Source organism: Hevea brasiliensis, chromosome 14 (assembly GCF_030052815.1).
Source record: "Hevea brasiliensis isolate MT/VB/25A 57/8 chromosome 14, ASM3005281v1, whole genome shotgun sequence".
Classification (NCBI taxonomy): domain Eukaryota; kingdom Viridiplantae; phylum Streptophyta; class Magnoliopsida; order Malpighiales; family Euphorbiaceae; genus Hevea; species Hevea brasiliensis.
This window is the reverse complement of record NC_079506.1, coordinates 65,393,163-65,412,787: the sequence shown is the minus strand read 5'-3', so window position 1 is coordinate 65,412,787 and position 19,625 is coordinate 65,393,163. Positions and strand designations below refer to the sequence as shown.

The 19,625-nt window shown below is 35.0% G+C and overlaps 2 protein-coding genes across 5 annotated transcripts in view; both read left to right on the top strand.

Annotated features, from left to right (window-relative positions):
* Window positions 1-18,103, top strand: part of LOC110665661 (uncharacterized) — a 53,657-nt gene extending 35,554 nt beyond the window's left edge. The window contains exons 2-5 of one of the 4 annotated variants that reach the window (XM_021825867.2): window positions 3,640-3,703; window positions 3,794-3,922; window positions 15,761-16,005; window positions 17,665-18,103. In XM_021825867.2, coding sequence (XP_021681559.2) covers window positions 3,679-3,703; window positions 3,794-3,922; window positions 15,761-16,005; window positions 17,665-18,006 — 741 coding nt within the window. In that variant the 5' untranslated portion in view covers window positions 3,640-3,678 and the 3' untranslated portion in view covers window positions 18,007-18,103. Of the gene's footprint in view, window positions 1-3,639; window positions 3,704-3,793; window positions 3,923-14,447; window positions 15,531-15,760; window positions 16,006-17,664 lie in introns of those variants that run through there. The other 3 variants (XM_058135669.1, XM_058135668.1, XM_021825868.2) reach the window with 3 other exon arrangements.
* Window positions 11,261-12,249, top strand: LOC131173364 (uncharacterized mitochondrial protein AtMg00810-like). Its single transcript, XM_058135667.1, has one exon. It carries the CDS (start codon window positions 11,276-11,278, stop codon window positions 12,227-12,229), a length of 954 nt encoding a protein of 317 aa, XP_057991650.1. The 5' UTR covers window positions 11,261-11,275; the 3' UTR covers window positions 12,230-12,249.
* Window positions 18,104-19,625: the final 1,522 nt, after the last annotated feature.

The window sequence follows — 19,625 nt, the reverse complement described above, 5'->3', positions numbered from 1 at the left end:
ATTTTTCTAGATTTTTTCTTATAAGTTTTGTATTTTTTATGAATATTACAAAATTTTTACACTGGCCCTCACTTTTTTTATTAATTAGAATTTTTTTTGGAAATGTTATACCTACTGGAACTAGGATTAATTAATTTGATTAGATTCGGACATTTAAATTATTTGAAATTAGTATCTAATTACAACTTCAACTTGTTTTAGTTAGATAGTTGATTTTTTTTATTTGCTTATTATTATTTATTTATTTGTTTTTTCTTTTTTCTTTATTTAAATGCTTGCCTTTTGCTATTTCATTTTATTTTGTTTTATTTTATTTTTTATGGTTGAATTTAAATGTGTGTAACTTTAGTTTGTGTAAATTTATGATTGGGAATTTAATAAAAGATATAATAAGGTAGACTTTAGGAATCAATAGTAGAGGCTGGCTCTTGTTCTAAGATAAGTCTAAGTGGAGAAGGTGCCTAACACCTTCCTTCTCTCGTACGCACTATCCCGAATCTAGGCTATTGGGCTCATGGTAAAAGAAGGGTAGTAGACCTCTGTAAGGGGTAAGTTACCACCCACATCCCTTCTTACGAATTTGTCCCGATTATTACTTGGGTGGTGACTCATTTCCTTTGCCTTTGTGGCGTTAATATCTAAGTATTATAATAGTGTTATGAGAAGATGATGCTAAATCAGATTTGAAGGTCTCACAAAAAGTTCACTTTTAGGAAAAAAATTTTCTCGAACCCCACTACTAGAGGTTTTTGTTAAGTTAGCCACTAATCCTATTTCTGTTATTTTCTATTGTGTTATTGATGAAGTGTGGAAAGATAAGGTTTCTAATACAATTTAGGAACTTTGTTTATTATAAAATTAGGAAAAGTATATTAAGGAAATAATAGAATTATTATTATTATTATTTAGGAATTTTGTTTATTTGGGATTACTAGTTAGGATTTAATTTGTATTTTCTTAATTAGGTTCTAATTCTAAATCCTAAAACTAGTAGGATTACTAATACTATATATAGGCCTTAGTTCTCTACAAGATTAATTTTTGTCTTGACAATCAAATTTAAATTAATAATATTTTGAGAATTAGTTCTCTTTTCCTTAAGGATTTGTTCCTTGTGTGCCTTTTTGTTTTTGGTGTTACATCAGTGCTTGATTTCAATATTGTTGCTACAATGCAAGAATGAAGAGTTGATTGTACTACTGATACAATTTCTAATTCCTTCGCACTTCAAGACTCGAGGACAATTTTTTTCTAGCTAGGGGAGAATGATGAAGTATGGAAAGATAAAGTTTCTAATACAATTTAGGAACTTTGTTTATTGTAAAAATAGGAAAATTATATTTAGGAAATAATAGATTTATTCTTATTATTTAGGAAGTGTTTTCATTATTTAGGAATTTTATTGATTTGGTATTCCTAGCTAGGATTTGATTTGTATGTTCCTGATTAGGTTCTAATTCTAAATCCTAAAGCTAGTAGGATTATTAATGCTATATATAATGTTTTTAAATAAAGGCTGTTACGTTACGTAACGACCGTTATTTATAGGTTTTTTTGCCCTCCCGTTACTATGATGCCCTTTATTTAAAGGCATAAGAAAATTTGTTCTTATAACTGCTGTTACATCTGTTACTTAACTGTAAAAGCCATTATTTACCATTAATTAACGATAATGGTCCATTACCTCATTTATTATTTTAAGCCAAATGGAGGCAACAACTATAGCTCATTGTTTTTTTTTTTTTTTGGTTTCGAGTGGTTTTAGCTGTTGTCTCTTACTTTCTCTCAAATTTCTATCTAAGCCTTTTTTATTTTTTTACAAATCTTTTATTTTTTCTCTCTTGAGTTATCATCAACAATTTTTCTAGTTCTACACATTTGTTTCCTGCAAAAGGTGAGTTATTTATTTATTTAATTTTTTGCTATTTTTTTTCCTTATTCATTAAAGAAAATTATATTTATGCTAGTTTATTATTAAATTTATGGTATGAAGTATTAGTTTGCCCAATATACATAGTTATAGGGTTTGCTTTTTACTATTTACATAGTTAAATTAGCTTTAAATTAATTAATATTAATGATGTTCAAGAATGATAGATTTAATATCATTATTTGACGTATTTATACTTATTATTTAGTTGTGTATCTTAGTTTTAATTATATCTTTAAATATATATTAGTTTTATGAACTTTGTAAATTTTTCAAAAAACTTTAATTGCCGATAGGTTGTAAAATGTTACAGTCGTTATGGGCCTGTTTCCATTACCCGTGAATGCGGCTGTGACCGTGATTTAAATTCATGCTATATATAGGCCTTAGTTCTCTACAATATTAAGTTTTGTTATGACAATCAAATTTGAATAAATAATATTTTGAGAATTAGTTCTCTTTTCCTTAAAGATTTGTTTCTTGTGTGCCTTGTTGTTTCTTGTACTACATCAGTGCTTGATTTCAATATTATTGCTACCACACGAGTGAAGAGTTGATTGTTCTCCTAATACAGTTTTTGATTCTCCCCCACTTCAAAATTCAAGAACGAGTTTTTTCTAACCAGGGGAGAATGTTGAAGTGTGGAAAGATAAAGTTTCTAATATAATTTAGGAACTTTGTTTATTGTAAAACTAGGAAAAATTATATTCAGGAATTATTATTATTATTATTATTATTTAGGAAGTATTTTAATTATTTTGGAATTTTGTTGATTTGGGATTCCTAGTTAGGATTTGATTTGTATCTTCCTAATTAGGTTCTAAAATTCTAAAAGCTAGTAGTATTACTAATACCATATGTAGGCCTTAGTTCTCTACAAAGATTAAGATTTGTTATGACAATCAGATTTGAATCAATAATATTTTGAGAATTTGTTCTCTTTTCCTTAAGGATGTGTTCCTTGTGAGCCTTTATTGTTTCTGTTGCTACATCAATTATGCATTCAATTCTTACTTTTCAATTCTTACTTTGTAGGAGGTAATGCTTCCACTTTGTTTTTCAATATTTCCCTCTTTGTAGATAGTGGTTATTTCACCCAGCTGCAATTTTAAAAAGGCAAACAGAATTAAAATGGATTATCAGAGTTATCTTTAAGATTTTTTTGAGTGCTTTAAACTCAAGAGGTTTTGCGAGTTCTCTCAGACGAGCCTGTAAGTTGTAGCCATAGGTAGAAAAAAGAAAATACCTTCCCGACTTCCCATTAACCCTCAAAACCCTCCAGAATCCACTACCCAGACCCATAACGGAATCCTTATTCTAGGAACGTAAAAGATCCCATTCATTTTGCAGGCACTGCAATTTTGTAACAAACAATGAGGTATTGATATAATTGAAGCGAGAAGGAACTTGTTTTACAAAAGAAAGACATAAAAAGTTAATTTTTTAGGAGAATTTATGATAAAACCAAAATATAGGTTCAATTTGGGTTTGGGTAGCGTTAGGATTGATTAGGATTGAATGGATATGTCTGCTGGCGTAAATTTTAAATAGTTTGCAAGTGTTTTATTTATATCCTAGCCCATTTACCACTTCTAATGTACACACAAATATGTAGCAGGGAAAATATTGGGAATTTTATATTTGGCTTGGTTTTATATAATCGAAAATATATTTTGCCTTTTTTTTTTATTTGAGTCTTTTTATTCCAGATATATGCTGTTTGGGTACAGAGTTTTCTGTTAGTGGAGATGGTGAAAGGGCGGGCACCATATGGTAATCCCAATATGAATCCCTACATTTCATCTCATCAGCATGTGTCTGCTCAGAGAATGCTACAAAATGTTGACATGAATGATTTTCCAGGACGTCCTGATTCTTATGTTGCTGAGGCAGAACATCCATACAAATCTTCCAAAGTAGAGACCCGATGGCAGTGGAATAGAGATGCACAGAATCTACCAAGTCATATGCCCTTGCATTCATTCACTGAAGGTAACTAGTGTTTGAGAGTTTTGTCATATACCTATAATAGTGATTACCTTATCCTTTTTTTTTATGGAGGCGTCCCTGGTTCAAACCCAGCAAAAACAAAGCCATCCATCTGGAACAACTTGAAATTAGGGAAAAGGGGCAAAAAAAGAATCAACTTAGAGGTTTTACTTTGTTATGAGCATGTTCAAATATGCTTACATGTGTGTTGCATCTTCAATATGTAGTTTGCAGAACAAAATTTAGATCTTACATGTGAATAATAATGTGGTGTGCTTCCTGTCATGGGAAAAAAGAAAATTTAGCATGGGATTGTGTATTTATATACAAACACTCACTGTATTCCTACTTTTTAATATTTTATAACACAGAAGGAAGCTTATATGTAACAAATCTAAATTGGGTGATATCATACCCCATCTTGAGTTTGTTTGGATATTCAAACAAAGGTATAAATTTTTCATGATACAGAAATCCATAGATACATTAGAAATTCCAATGTTTGAATGAATTGTTTATTGATGCATGGATGTTTATAAATGAGAGCATAAAGCTTTCTTTTTCCTCACTGATTTGCATATAAAGAGACAATTGTCTGCAGATTCTGAATGAGCTTGATGTTAAGTGTTATGGAAAGTCAATCACTATGTTATGGAAAGTCAATCACTATATTATTTCTCTGTATATTCTGTATTCTGTATTCCTATTTAGGATTTCTTATTTATGATTTTTTCCTAATTAGTAGAATACAATTATAGGAATCAATTGTATATATATACCCATGTACAGATTAATTGATATCAATGAGAATCATCTCTTTCTACATGGTATCAGAGCAGGTCATCAATCTAGGGTGACTATTTGTTCTCACTACCCAGCTCAGGAGAGACCTTAGCCGCCGACCGGCCGTTTTAACCCCATCATTCCACCACTGTGTGCTGTTACCTGATCCAGTATACCATTAAAGGGCTTCTGAGGTTTGGCTCTCAGATCCTATTTCGGTATTTGCTTGATTTGTTATTTTGGGTTATTTTGCTGCTATAAGCACTTTGGATTAGCGTTTCGGTTAGTTTTCTTTGTCTCAACAAATGGCAGACAATAAGAATGTCATTTCTGATATGATTCCGGTGATGACTAAGATCACGGAACACAAACTTAATGGTTCGAATTACCTGGAGTGGAGTAAGACTGTTAGGGTCTATTTGCGTAGCATTGATAAGGATGATCACCTTACTAAAGATCCACCCACTGATGATACACGACAAACTTGGCTAAGGGAGGATGCTCGGTTGTTTTTGCAGCTTCGGAACTCGATTCATAGTGAGGTAATTAGTTTAATTAATCACTGTGAATTTGTTAAGGAATTGATGGATTACTTAGATTTTCTGTATTCTGGTAAAGGGAATATCTCCCGTATTTATGATGTTTGTAAGGCATTCTACCGTACTGAGAAAGAGGATAAGTCTCTCACGGCTTATTTTATGGATTTTAAACGGGTATATGAGGAACTTAATGTTTTGTTGCCTTTTAGTCCTGATGTAAAAGTTCAAAGAGCCCAACGGAGCAACTAGTCATTATGAGTTTTCTTGCGTGCCTTCCTTCAAAGTATGAGGCGCTAAATCTCGGATTCTCTCGATTCGAGATTTTCTCTTTGCATGAAACGTTCACACGGGTCCTTCGCCGTGCAGAGTACTCAATCTTCACACCGCCAAGAGTGCTCTTATTAGACGTAATCCAAATGGACAACAGGTAATAGAAGAGGAAGTAGAGGAGGAATTACAGCAGTAATGTCAGCGTAATGGAGAGACTAGTTCTAATCAGGACTCAAGAGGAGTCATATGTTATTATTGCAATGAGCCTGGCCATACAAAATATAATTGTCTACAACTTCAGAGGAAAAATCAGCGATCACAGATGGCAAATATGGCAGCAGAGAATTCTACAGTATCTTCCTCTGAGAAAACTATTTTAGTATCTGCAGAGGATTTTGCACAATTTTCCCAGTATCAGGCATCTCTAAAGCCTACCAGTTCCCCTGTCACTGCGATCGCTGAGTCAGGTAAATCCACTACATGCCTTGTGTCTTCTTCATCCAAATGGGTTATTGATTCTGGTGCGACAGATCACATGACAGGTAATTCTAGTCTTCTATCTGCTTTTCAGTCTAATCTCACTTCCTCTACTGTTACTTTAGCTGATAGTTCTACTTCTTGTGTCATGGGTTCTGGAACTGCGAACCCGACTTCGTCAATTTCTTTGTCTTCTGTTTTGTGTCTACCAAAATTCTCTTTTAATCTACTTTCTATTAGTAAACTTACTCGTACCTTAAATTGTTCTGTTTCCTTTTTTCCTGACCAGTGTTTGTTTCAGGATCTTACGACGAAGCAGATTATTGGTAGAGGACGCGAGTCAGGTGGTCTCTACATTCTGGAAAATCATGTACCGCAGTCGCTTGTTTGCTCCAGTACCTTAACACCTCTTGAAGCTCATTGTAGATTGGGTCATCCTTCTTTGTCTACCATGAAGAAGCTGTGTCCTCAATTTCAGTCTTTATCAGTACTAGAATGTGAGTCGTGTCAGTTTGCAAAACATCATCGTTTGCCTTCTGTGTCTAGAGTCAATAAACGGGCTTCATCCCTTTTTGAGTTAGTTCATTCTGATGTTTGGGGTCCTTGTTCTATTACATCTAAAACTGGATTTCGTTATTTTGTTACTTTTGTTGATGATTACTCTCGTGTTACCTGGTTATATTTAATGAAGAATCGTTCTGAGTTGTTTTCTATCTTTTGTGCCTTTTGTAATGAAATCAAAACTCAATTTAATATTTCTGTGCGCATATTAAGAAGTGATAATTCCAAAGAATATTTTTCAGCACAATTTCAGTCTTATATGACACAAAATGGCATTCTTCATCAGTCTTCCTGTGCGGATACCCCATCCCAAAATGGCGTGGCCGAAAGAAAAAATCGTCATCTTCTTGAGGTAACTCGTGCTCTTCTTTTTCAGATGAAAGTACCTAAACACTTTTGGGCTGATGCAGTTTCTACGGCATGTTTTTTGATCAATCGTATGTCATCTTCTGTCCTTAATGGGGATATTCCTTGTACTACCTTGTTTCCTACAAAATCTTTATTCCCTATTGAACCTCGTATTTTTGGTTGTACCTGTTTTGTGCGTGATGTTCGTCCACAGGTTACTAAATTGGATCCAAAATCTCTCAAATGTGTCTTCCTTGGGTACTCCCGGCTCCAAAAAGGTATCGTTGTTTCTCTCCTACTCTTAATCGTTATCTTGTTTCTGCAGATGTCACATTTTTTGAGTGCACTCCATTTTTTCCTCCATCATCTGTGTATGAGAGTCAGGGGAAGGAGGATGATCTCTTAATATATACTGTCCAACCAATGTCTAGTCCTCTTCCACAGCCTGTTCCTTCTGTCTCTAGACCTACTCGACCTCCCGTTGTTCATGTTTATTCCAGGAGATTGGAGATTCCTGACTCAGATCCTCCACCAGCTACTTCGTTGGGCGATCCTGTACCTCATACTGATCATAATTCTGATCTAGACTTACCCATTGCTCTTCGTAAAGGTAAACGTTCATGTACTTACCCTATCTCTTCTTTTGTTTTGTTATGGAAAGTCAATCACTATATTATTTCTCTGTATATTCTGTATTCTGTATTCCTATTTAGGATTTCTTATTTAGGATTTTTTCCTAATTAGTAGAACACAATTATAGGAATCAATTGTATATATATACCCATGTACAGATTAATTGAAATCAATGAGAATCATCTCTTTCTACATGGTATCAGAGCATGTCATCAATCTAGGGTGACTATTTGTTTTCACTACCCAGCTCAGGAGAGACCTTGGCCGCCGATCTGCCGTTTCAACCCCGATCAACATCGCCAGCGTCGTCTCAACCCCCTCATTCCACCACTGTGTGCTGTTGCCTGATCCAGTACACTATTAAAGGACTTTTGAGGTTTGGCTCTCAGATCCTATTTCGGTATTTGCTTGATTTGTGATTTTGGATTATTTTGCTGCTATAAGCACTTTGGATTAGCGTTTCGGTTAGTTTTCTTTGTCTCAACAAATGGCAGACAATAAGAATGTTATTTCTGATGTGATTCCGGTGATGACTAAGATCACGGAACACAAACTTAATGGTTCGAATTACCTGGAGTGGAGTAAGACTGTTAGGGTCTATTTGCGTAGCATTGATAAGGATGATCACCTTACTAAAGATCCACCCACTGATGGATACACGACAAACTTAGCTAAGGGAGGATGCTCGGTTGTTTTTGCAGCTTCGGAACTCGATTCATAGTGAGGTAATTAGTTTAATTAATCACTGTGAATTTGTTAAGGAATTGATGGATTACTTAGATTTTTACGTATTACGTAAGGGAATATCTCCCGTATTTATGATGTTTGTAAGGCATTCTACCGTGCTGAGAAAAAGGATAAGTCTCTCACGGCTTATTTTATGGATTTTAAACGGGTATATGAGGAACTTAATGTATTGTTGCCTTTTAGTCCTGATGTGAAAGTTCAGCAGGCCCAACGGGAGCAACTGGCTGTTATGAGTTTTCTTGCAGGCCTTCCTTCAGAGTATGAGACTGCTAAATCTCGATTCTCTCGATTACGAGATTTCCTCTTTGCATGAAACGTTCACACGGGTCCTTCGTGCAGAGTACTCAATCTTCACACACTGTCGGTAGTGCTCTTATTAGCCGTAATCCAAATGGACAACGTGGTAATAGAAGAGGAAGTAGAGGAGTAATTACAGAACAGTAATGTCAGCGTAATGGAGAGGCTAGTTCTAATCAGACTCAAGAGGAGTCATTTGTTATTATTGCAACGAGCACAGCCATACAAAATATAATTGTCCGCAACTTGAAGAAAAATCAGCGATCACGGATGGCAAATATGGCAGTGAGAATTCTACAGATATCTTCCTCTGAGAAAACTATTTTGGTATCTGCGGATGATTTTGCACAATTTTCCCAAGATCGTGCATCTCTAAAGCCTACCGGTTCCTGTCACATCGCGATCACGAGTCGAGTAAATCCACTACATGCCTTGTGTCTTCCTCATCCAAATGGATTATTGATTACGTGCGACGGATCACATGACAGTAATTCTAGTCTTCTATCCGCTTTTGATCTAATCTCACTTCCAACATTGTTACTTTAGGCGATGGTTCTACTTCTTGTGTCATGGGTTCAATCTGCGAATCCGACTTCGTCAATTTCTTTGTCTTCATTTTGTGTCTACCAAAATTCTCTTTTAATCTACTTTCGCTTGTAAACTTACTCGTACCTTAAATTGTTCTGTTTCCTTTTTCTGACCGGTGTTTGTTTGAGGATCTTACGACGGCGTATTATTGGTAGATGACGTAAGTCAGGTGGTCTCTACATTCTAGAAAATCATGTACCGCGGTCGCTTGTTTGCTCCAGTACCTAACACCTCTTGAAGCTCAATGTAGATTGGCTCATCCTTCTTTGTCTACAATGAAGAAGTCGTGTCCTCAATTTGATCTTTATCGATACTAGAATGTGAGTCGTGTCGGTTTGCAAAACATCATCGTTTGCCTTACGTGTCTAGAGTCAATAAACGGGCTTCATCCCCTTTTGAGTTAGTTCATTCGATGTTTGGGGTCCTTGTTCATTACTTCTAAAGCTGGATTTCGTTATTTCGTTACTTTTGTTGATGATTACTCTCGTGTTACCTGGTTATATTTAATGAAGAATCGTTCTGAGTTGTTTTCTATCTTTTGTGCCTTTTGTAATGAAATCAAAACTCAATTTAATATTTCTGTGCGCATATTAAGAAGTGACAATGCCAAAGAATACTTTTCAGCACAATTTCAGTCTTATATGACACAAAATGGCATTCTTCATCAGTCTTCCTGTGTGGATACCCCATCCCAAAATGGTGTGGCCGAAAGAAAAATCGGCATCTTCTTGAGGTAACTCGTGCTCTTCTTTTTCAGATGAAAGTACCTAAACACTTTTGGGCGGATGCAGTTTCTACGGCATGTTTTTTGATCAATCGTATGCCGTCTTCTGTCCTTAATGGGGATATTCCTTATACTGCTTTGTTTCCTACAAAATCTTTGTTCCCTATTGAACCCCGTATTTTTGGTTGTACATGTTTTGTGCGTGATGTTCGTCCACAGGTTACTAAATTGGATCCAAAATCTCTCAAATGTGTCTTCCTTGGGTACTCCCGGCTCCAAAAAGGGTACCGTTGTTTCTCTCCTACTCTTAATTGTTATCTTGTTTCTGCAGATGTCATATTTTTTGAGTCCATTCCATTTTTTCCTCCATCATCTGTGTATGAGAGTCAGGGGGAGGAGGATGATCTCTTAATATATACTGTCCAACCAATGTCTAGTCCTCTCCCACAGCCTGTTCCTTCTATCTCTAGACCTACTCGACCTACCGTTGTTCATGTTTATTCCAGGAGATTGGAGATTCCCGACTCAGATCCTCCACCAGCTACTTCGTTGGGAGATCTTGTACCTCATACTGATAATGATTCTGATCTAGACTTACCCATTGCTCTTCGTAAAGGTAAACGTTCATGTACTTACCCTATCTCTTCTTTTGTTTCTTATAATCAATTGTCTTCTTGTTCTCGGTGTTTTGTTACTTCTTTAGACTCTGTTCCTATCCCTACTACTGTTGGTGAGGCACTGTCTCATCCTGGCTGGTGTGATGCTATGAAAGAGGAGATGGAGGCTTTAGATGCTAATGGTACATGGGAACTATTGCCTTTGCCCACTGGTAAGAAAGCTATTGGTTGCAAATTGGTATTTACAGTAAAGGTAAATCCTGATGGTTCTGTGGCTAGGTTAAAAGCACGCCTTGTAGCAAAAGGATATGCTCAGACATATGGGGTTGATTACTCTGATACTTTTTCTCCTGTAGCTAAACTTACTTCTATTCGCTTATTTATCTCTTTAGCAGCTACATATGATTGGCCCCTGCATCAATTGGATATCAAGAATGCTTTCCTTCATGGTGATCTTCGGGAGGAGGTGTATATGGAGCAACCACCTGGGTTTGTTGCTCAGGGGGAGTTGGGTAAAGTTTGTAGGCTTCGGAAGTCTCTTTATGGCTTGAAACAAAGTCCTAGGGCATGGTTTGGGAGATTCAGTGAAGCAGTACAGGAATTTGGTATGCAAAAGAGTAAGTGTGATCACTCAGTATTTTATAACAAAGTCCTAGGGCATGGTTTGGGAGATTCAGTGAAGCAGTACAGGAATTTGGTATACAAAAGAGTAAGTGTGATCACTCAGTATTTTATAGGCAATCTGAGGCTGGTCTAATTCTCTTGGTAGTCTATGTGGATGACATTGTCATCACTGGGAGTGACTCTGCAGGTATTTCATCTCTTAAAACCTTCCTCCAAACTCGTTTGGACCAAAGACTTGGGATTGTTAAAGTATTTCTTGGGTATCGAAGTTATGAGAAGTAAGAAGGGTATTTTCTTGTCTCAAAGAAAATATGTCCTCGATCTATTGACAGAGACAGGAAAATTAGGTGCTAAACCTTGTAGCGCACCAATGACTCCAACTTTACAACTGTTAGCAGGGGATAGTGAATTGTTTGAAGATCCAGAGAGATACAGGAGATTGGTAGGAAAATTGAACTACCTTACAGTCACTCGTCCTGACATTGCTTATGCCGTTAGTGTGGTAAGTCAATTTATGTCTTCCCCAACTGTTGCTCATTGGGAAGCCTTGAAACAAATCTTATGTTATCTGAAGGGCGCTCCAGGAAGAGGTTTGCTATATGGTAATCATGGGCATTTGAATATTGAATGTTTTTCAGATGCCGACTGGGCTGGATCTAAGGTTGACAGAAGGTCAACTACTGGATATTGCGTTTTTATTGGAGGAAATTTAGTGTCTTGGAGAAGCAAGAAACAGAGTGTAGTTTCTCGATCTAGTGCTGAATCCGAATACAGAGCCATGGCACAATCAGTATGTGAGGTAATGTGGATACTTCAATTACTAGATGAGACAGGTTTTAAGACCTCCCTGCCTGCGAAATTGTGGTGTGATAATCAAGCTGCTCTTCATATTGCTTCTAATCCGGTGTTTCATGAGCGGACCAAACATATTGAGATTGATTGTCATTTTATTCGTGAAAAGATTCAACAACAGATCATCTCAACAGGACACATCAAAACTGGAGAGCAGTTAGGAGATATTTTCACAAAAGCTCTAAATGGAGCTAGGATTGACTACATTTGTAATAAGTTGGGCATGATTAACATCTATGCTCCAACTTGAGGGGGAGTGTTATGGAAAGTCAATCACTATATTATTTCTCTGTATATTCTGTATTCTGTATTCCTATTTAGGATTTCTTATTTAGGATTTTTTCCTAATTAGTAGAACACAATTATAGGAATCAATTGTATATATATACCCATGTACAGATTAATTGAAATCAATGAGAATCATCTCTTTCTACATGTTTCTTATAATCAATTGTCTTCTTGTTCTCGATGTTTTATTATTTCTTTAGACTCTGTTCCTATCCCTAATACTGTTAATGAGGCACTGTCTCATCCTGGCTGGTGTGATGCTATGAAAGAGGAAATGGAGGCTTTAGATGCTAATGGTACTTGGGAACTATTGCCTTTGCCCATTGGTAAGAAAGCTATTGGATGCAAATGGGTATTTACAGTAAAGGTAAATCCTGATGGTTCGGTGGCTAGGTTAAAAGCACGCCTTGTAGCAAAAAGATATGCTCAGACATATGGGGTTGATTACTCTGATACTTTTTCTCCTGTAGCTAAAATTACTTCTATTCGCTTGTTTATCTCTTTAGCAGCTACATATGATTGGCCTCTGCATCAATTGGATATCAAGAATGCTTTCCTTCATGGTGATCTTCAGGAGGAGGTGTATATGGAGCAACCACCTGGGTTTGTTGCTTAGGGGGAGTTAGGTAAAGTTTGTAGGCTTCGGAAGTCTCTTTATGGCTTGAAACAAAGTCCTAGGGCATGGTTTGGGAGATTCAGTGAAGCAGTACAGGAATTTGGTATGCAAAAGAGTAAGTGTGATCACTCAGTATTTTATAGGCAATCTGAGGCTGGCATAATTCTCTTGGTAGTCTATGTGGATGACATTGTCATCACTGGGAGTGATTCTGCAGGTATTTCATCTCTTAAAACCTTCTTCCAAACTCAGTTTTAGACCAAAGACTTTGGATTGTTAAAGTATTTCTTGGGTATCGAAGTTATAAGAAGTAAGAAGGGTATTTTCTTGTCTCAAAGAAAATATGTCCTCGATCTATTGACAGAGACAGGAAAATTAGGTGCTAAGCCTTGTAGCGCACCAATGACTCCAACTTTACAAATCATAGCGTGGGATAGTGAGTTGTTTGAAGATCCAGAGAGATACAGGAGATTAGTAGGAAAATTGAACTACCTTACAGTCACTCGTCCTGACATTGCTTATGCCGTTAGTGTGGTAAGTCAGTTTATGTCTTCCCCAACTGTTGCTCGTTAGGAAGCCTTGGAACAAATCTTGTGTTATCTGAAGGGCGCTTCAGGAAGAGGTTTGCTATATGGCAATCATGGGCATTTGAATGTTGAATGTTTTTCAGATGCCGACTGGGCTGGATCTAAGGTTGACAGGAGGTCAACTACTGGATATTGCGTTTTTATTGGAGGAAATTTGGTGTCTTGGAGAAGCAAGAAACAGAGTGTAGTTTCTCGATCTAGTGCTGAATCCGAATACAGAGCCATGGCACAATCAGTATGTGAGGTAATGTGGATACTTCAATTACTAGATGAGACCGGTTTTAAGACCTCTCTGCCTGCGAAATTGTGGTGTGATAATCAAGCTGCTCTTCATATTGCTTCTAATCTGGTGTTTCATGAGCGGACCAAACATAATGAGATTGATTGTCACTTTATTCGTGAAAAGATTCAACAACAGATCATCTCAACAGGACACATCAAAACTGGAGAGCAGTTAGGAGATATTTTCACAAAAGCTCTGAATGGAGCTAGGATTGACTACATTTGTAACAAGTTGGGCATGATTAACATCTATGCTCCAACTTGAGGGGGAGTGTTATGGAAAGTCAATCACTATGTTATGGAAAGTCAATCACTATATTATTTCTCTGTATATTCTGTATTCTGTATTCCTATTTAGGATTTCTTATTTATGATTTTTTCCTAATTAGTAGAACACAATTATAGGAATCAATTGTATATATATACCAATGTACAGATTAATTGATATCAATGAGAATCATCTCTTTCTACATTAAGATAATACTGGTATAATATTGGTTAAATTCGCATTCCTGTTGAGCTCAATAGGGTTAGTTAATCCTAATTCACATTTCTCAGGCTCTGAATTTCTTGCTTGAATTATTTTTATAAATTGATTCTGCTGGGATATCTTTTTTATTATTTGTCAAACTGTGGTGGGACATCTGAGTTCCATTTGTTTGATGACTTTGTGATATTCTAATATGTGTTTTCAGGTTTTCTGTTAACGCATTGACCTGGCTTGTGATGGAGGACTTGTACCTTAAAACCAAGTTTGCTGAAGGCAGAATGCATTACTAGTCTGATTTTTTTTTTTTTTTGGCGTTTGCATTCAAGAACCATACAATAGTAAAAAAACATAAGCAATCCTGAGCTTTTAATGTGCGAATTTTCAAATTAGGGTGTAAAATTTGTTGCATATTTAATGAGAGTTAAAATTGTGACGAGAAGTTAAATATATTATGAATTTTGTGGATTGATATAATAGCAAATAGCTCAAATTATAGATATAGGACTGCCCCCCTCTTTAAAACCATAACCTGGAATGCTCGTCCCAGAATGTGGTACGTCAGCATTCTGGATCATTAAAACTGGCATTCCAGTTCTTTTTTCCAATTTCATTCAGCAAGTATGTTTAATGCTAGTCAGAAAGGGTGAAAGGATAATGAAGTTTTGATAAGGGAAATGACAGGAAAAGCCTAAAAACACCCCAAAAAAAAAAAAAAAGAGATAGAATGTACTCTGATTAAATTAAATTTAGGTGAGATTTGGTGAGATTTATTGATTATTTATTATTTATTATGGGGAAGGGGGTAGGTGGTGCTACTGCTTGTGGCTGTTTCTACTATAATTTTTTGAAAGTAAATGCTAGATTTTATCAAAAAGAAATTGATTAATTTATTGGGTTGGGGGCCAATTAATATATTTACAAATTTGTTAAAAGTTTAAAATAATTAGAAAATTTTTAGTTGCCTAATTTGTTGACTTTATATCCCAGAGTCTAAATAAAACTTTTTTTAGTCTTTTTTATTAAAATTAATTATGTGAAATGTATTCATAATTTTTTTAACGAAAAAATGAAAGGAAATTATTATTTGATTCGGTGTTTTTAGACTTGGTGATTAGACTAGTTAAGTGTAATTCACGTAACGCATTTCGAATTGATATAATTAATGTACGGCATTCGGAATTGGTGTATTAACTAAGCATACTCCTTATGCATCCTATATCTAGCAAAGTGGCATTCTGTGTACTTGTACCCATACCCATACGACAGCCCAAGATTTACAGTTTTCTAGGTAACTATGGTTCAAATAATTCATCCATATTTCTCTCAGACCCTTTTATCATTTTAGCAAAATAGGAAGGTTGAAAAGCCTTCACAATTCATATGCATTTCTGGTCTGAATTGATTTTACAAGGCTCAACAAAGTTGGTGGCTTTGCAAGGATAAATTATTGTATTTTCTGTTAAAATGTGCCATTAGTTCTATAAGTTATACTCATATTTCTGTGGTGTGGTGATGCAGGTCAAGGGAGAAATAGTGCAAGATCTTTTTACCAGGGTCAGGCACCTGGACCTAAACTAGGATCAGAAAATCCAGCCAAGGACGGTAGTACCCAGCCTTATGAACAAGATATGGAGATCGGCTATGAGGACAGCACATTACCACCGACTTTTGAAGGTCTTGAACAGAAGTTCCTTGATGAAATAACGAGATTGGGACAGGAACAAATTGATGCAGAAGATGCAGAAAATACTAGGCATAGGGAGGTTAGTGCACTACAGAATATTTCTCATGTGCTGGACCTCTTTTCTTTTCTCTAGTTTACCATTGCCCCAAATTTGAATCTTGATCAATCATGGATGAGGGAAAGGGAGGGGGAGGGGATCGTAAGGATCCATGTTGTTCGGTGATCTTTTGAGTTTGGTGTTTGTTGATAATGTTGTGTTGCTGAGGGTTTTGGCATGGGATGGAGTAGAGTTGTCTCTATTTTGCAGCATTCTGTAACTAATAACAGAGATGAAGTCTTTGTTTCAGTTTCTTAGGTGTTTGTGTCAGGATGAATCTCTGCCTCTTATCATGGTCACTCTTATTGGGATTAAAATTAACATGCATAAATGTGATCTTGCAGGAATTATCTATTTTTGCCCTGTACGATCTTGTTAGTGGGTGGATCAAACCTGATTCATCATGGTAGCCACCAGAAGAAAATCATTTCAATCAATTCTGAACCAGAAATCTTGATTCCAATTTAATAAAACCACAAAATCTATCCATACCTTTATTGGTTTCCAACCTCTTCCCACATTAAGAGTGAAACCTACTGATTGATCTTCAGATGTATACTTTCTTGTTGGTTGGTTTGCCTTCCTATGGCTCTTACCTTCATGTTGAGCCCCTCTTTTGCATCTTTTATATCTTTTAAAGGTTTGGAATATTTAGTTTTTGGGTTTTATGGTTTAGGGCTTTTTTTTTTTTCTCCCCATTGGTGGATAGCCAAGTATTTTAATCAGTAATTTGGTCAGAGTGTTTTGCTTGTTTATGGAAACTTTACTGTTGTGTTATTTCATAAGCTACTGTAATGGAAACCGTTTGTGTTACTGTTGAGGCAGGTTGTCAGGGATCTTTTCACTTTAGATTTTATTGCAGAAGCAATTTGAGTGTTGATCTATAGTTGGGATTGGTATGCTATGTACCATGCTATAAGAAAAGCTTGTACAGATTGTTGTTTTTGTCATTGTTCTTCTTGTGTTTGTATATACATTCTTCTAGTCTAGAGTTTTATAATTTAGGAGTAAGGAGTTTTTATTTCTATAGCTTTTCTGCAGTGGACTGGCTAGCAGTCTTTGGGTTTATTTTGAATTATTCATATCACTGGAAGAGTTCAATAGTTAACCTACTTAGTTCTTATCAGATTCAAATAAAAAAGTTTTTGGTGTATTTAAGTTGGACTACTATGCTGCAAATTTCTATGTGTCCACACAACTTCTTCCTGGCCATCAATTAATCATTGAAGTAGAGAGAATTGTCCACCATTTGAGCTTCTTTATGATTTTGTGATACGATTTTAATCCCTAGGATTGATGTATATGGGACCTTAGTGGCATTCTAGAAAAGGGTAATAATTGTTCATGGGTCCCTTACATATTGTTGGATTTGCACTTGGAATAGACTTGGGTAGCTCTGATGTAACGGTAAAGTTACTATATTTATGACATGAATGTCACAGTTTTGAGCCACGGAAATAGTGGTAAGGCTGCATATGACAACCTTCTTTAGAGCTCGCATCTGCACTTGGAACAGACTTTATTATTATTTTTTTCTATATGTCCGTAATATTTCCTTTCATCAATTAATCATTGAAGAATCTCGTTTTATTTTGTTGTATCTTTCCTTCGGAGTTCATTAAATGTATTTTTCTGTTTCAGAAAATAATTGAGATCAATTATTGGTACCAGGACAAACTATCAGAACTACGCACTCAACAAGCAAATCAAAGAAAAGTATTTCTTCGAAAGGAATCACAGGCACGATTGAATCAGTATCAGCAAGCCGGAATGAGCCACTTCTCAAACACGGGCGTTGGCAGCAATAGTGGTGCGCCAGCTACAGGTTCTACAAACGTACGTCGAGCTTACACAACTAATCAGTTTGGATCATACAGGGCCCCACCTCAGTTTGTTGGGCGTAGAAGGAATCCAGGAACTAAAAGAAGGGTTCCATACCGTAAGGGCCGTGTTTACAACAATGCTGGAGCTCATTATCGCTAGTGATGTAGCTTGAAACCCATAGCTAGGTTGGTCACATCTTTAACCTGAAATTATTCTAGTTGTGGTATTTCTCCTGTTATTATTATTATTATTATTATTTAAGGTATGTATTTTGCTTGGTAATGTGGGAGGACTTAAGGGTGATATCGGTCAGTTTGATTAGAAAAATAAAAATCTAAATGAATTTAAATTATTAGAAGTCCAAATCGAATTGAATTGAACTATGAAGCAAATTAAACTGATTCAGTTTGATTCATTGATTTTGGCTTTATATTGGAACTCTTTTTTGAGGTTATTTTGGATTTTAATTTGACGATTAGGACAAGTTGAAAAAATCCACTTGTATGCAATACGAAGATTTTGCAACAAAGATAGCAATACAATGATTTTGCAATCCACTTGAAAACAACAGTGTAAGACTTAATGCCTTAATACAAAAAGTATGAGGGAAGATATTCGGTCACTTAATTTTATGAATGTTTTTATAAATATTATTAAATTTTAATTTTTTTTATAAAATTTATTGAAATTCAATTTAATTTCACAAGTCATTATGATTGAAAATTTAAAGTTTTTAGGCTAAATTATTTTATATATAAAGTTATATAATTAGTAGTTAGCGGAGAAAAAACAAAAAAAGAGAAAGAATTTGATGACAGAAGAGATAGTTGGATGTATTTTATGTATTTTATTTTATTTTATTGTTTTTTTCAAAGAAATTAATAAAATAAGTTAATTTTATTTGTAAAATAGGTGACAAGTCGATAGATTAACTTGAAAACTTTTGATTTTTTGTTATAATGACTTTTATAAATTCTATTGAAGTTTAATGAATTTTACGAAAGAAATTAAAATTTAATGATTTTTATGAAATATTCATAAAGTTGAGTGATTGTGTATGATATTTATCCAAAAAAGATTGAAAAAACTTTAAGATGATAACAATTTGGACAAAAAGGGTATGAGGATACCTTAATGCCTATAGTGCCAAACACAGCATTTTACCTTTGTTCAATAGTTTGGTTTGGTTCAATTGAGATATTTTTTAAATCAAAGTGAGACCAAATTTTTTAACTATAAATCAAATCAAATTGATTACGAAAAAAATTGAATCGAATTTTTAAATTAAATCAGTTTAATTAATTTTTTCCTTTTTAGTTTTAACCAAATTTTAACCAAATTTTGTTCACCTCTAGAAGGATTCTTGATCCTTCAATTTGTATTATACAGTCACCACTCCCATCCATTTCCAATTTTATTGGAAGATATAGGGTTTGTTTGGTATTATTATTAAAATTGTTATTGAAAAAAAATTATTTTTTTAATTATATTAATTAGAGAGTATTAAAAAATATTTAAAATTAAATTTAATAAGTTTAAGTTATTAGGGCATTAAAATAGTAAAATAATTTTTTTAAAACTTTTTTTTAATATTTAAAATGGTGCTTATTTTATTTTTCTAAAAAACAATTTTAACCTTAGGGCTTATTGGGTATGGAAAATTTTCCATTTGATGGTTGGACATGTAGTTGAAGTCCTCTGCCCTTATGATTTGCGAATGCAAGTTGGGATTCAGTTTTTTAACTAGTTAAAGAACTTATATAAGACAATTTTTTTTT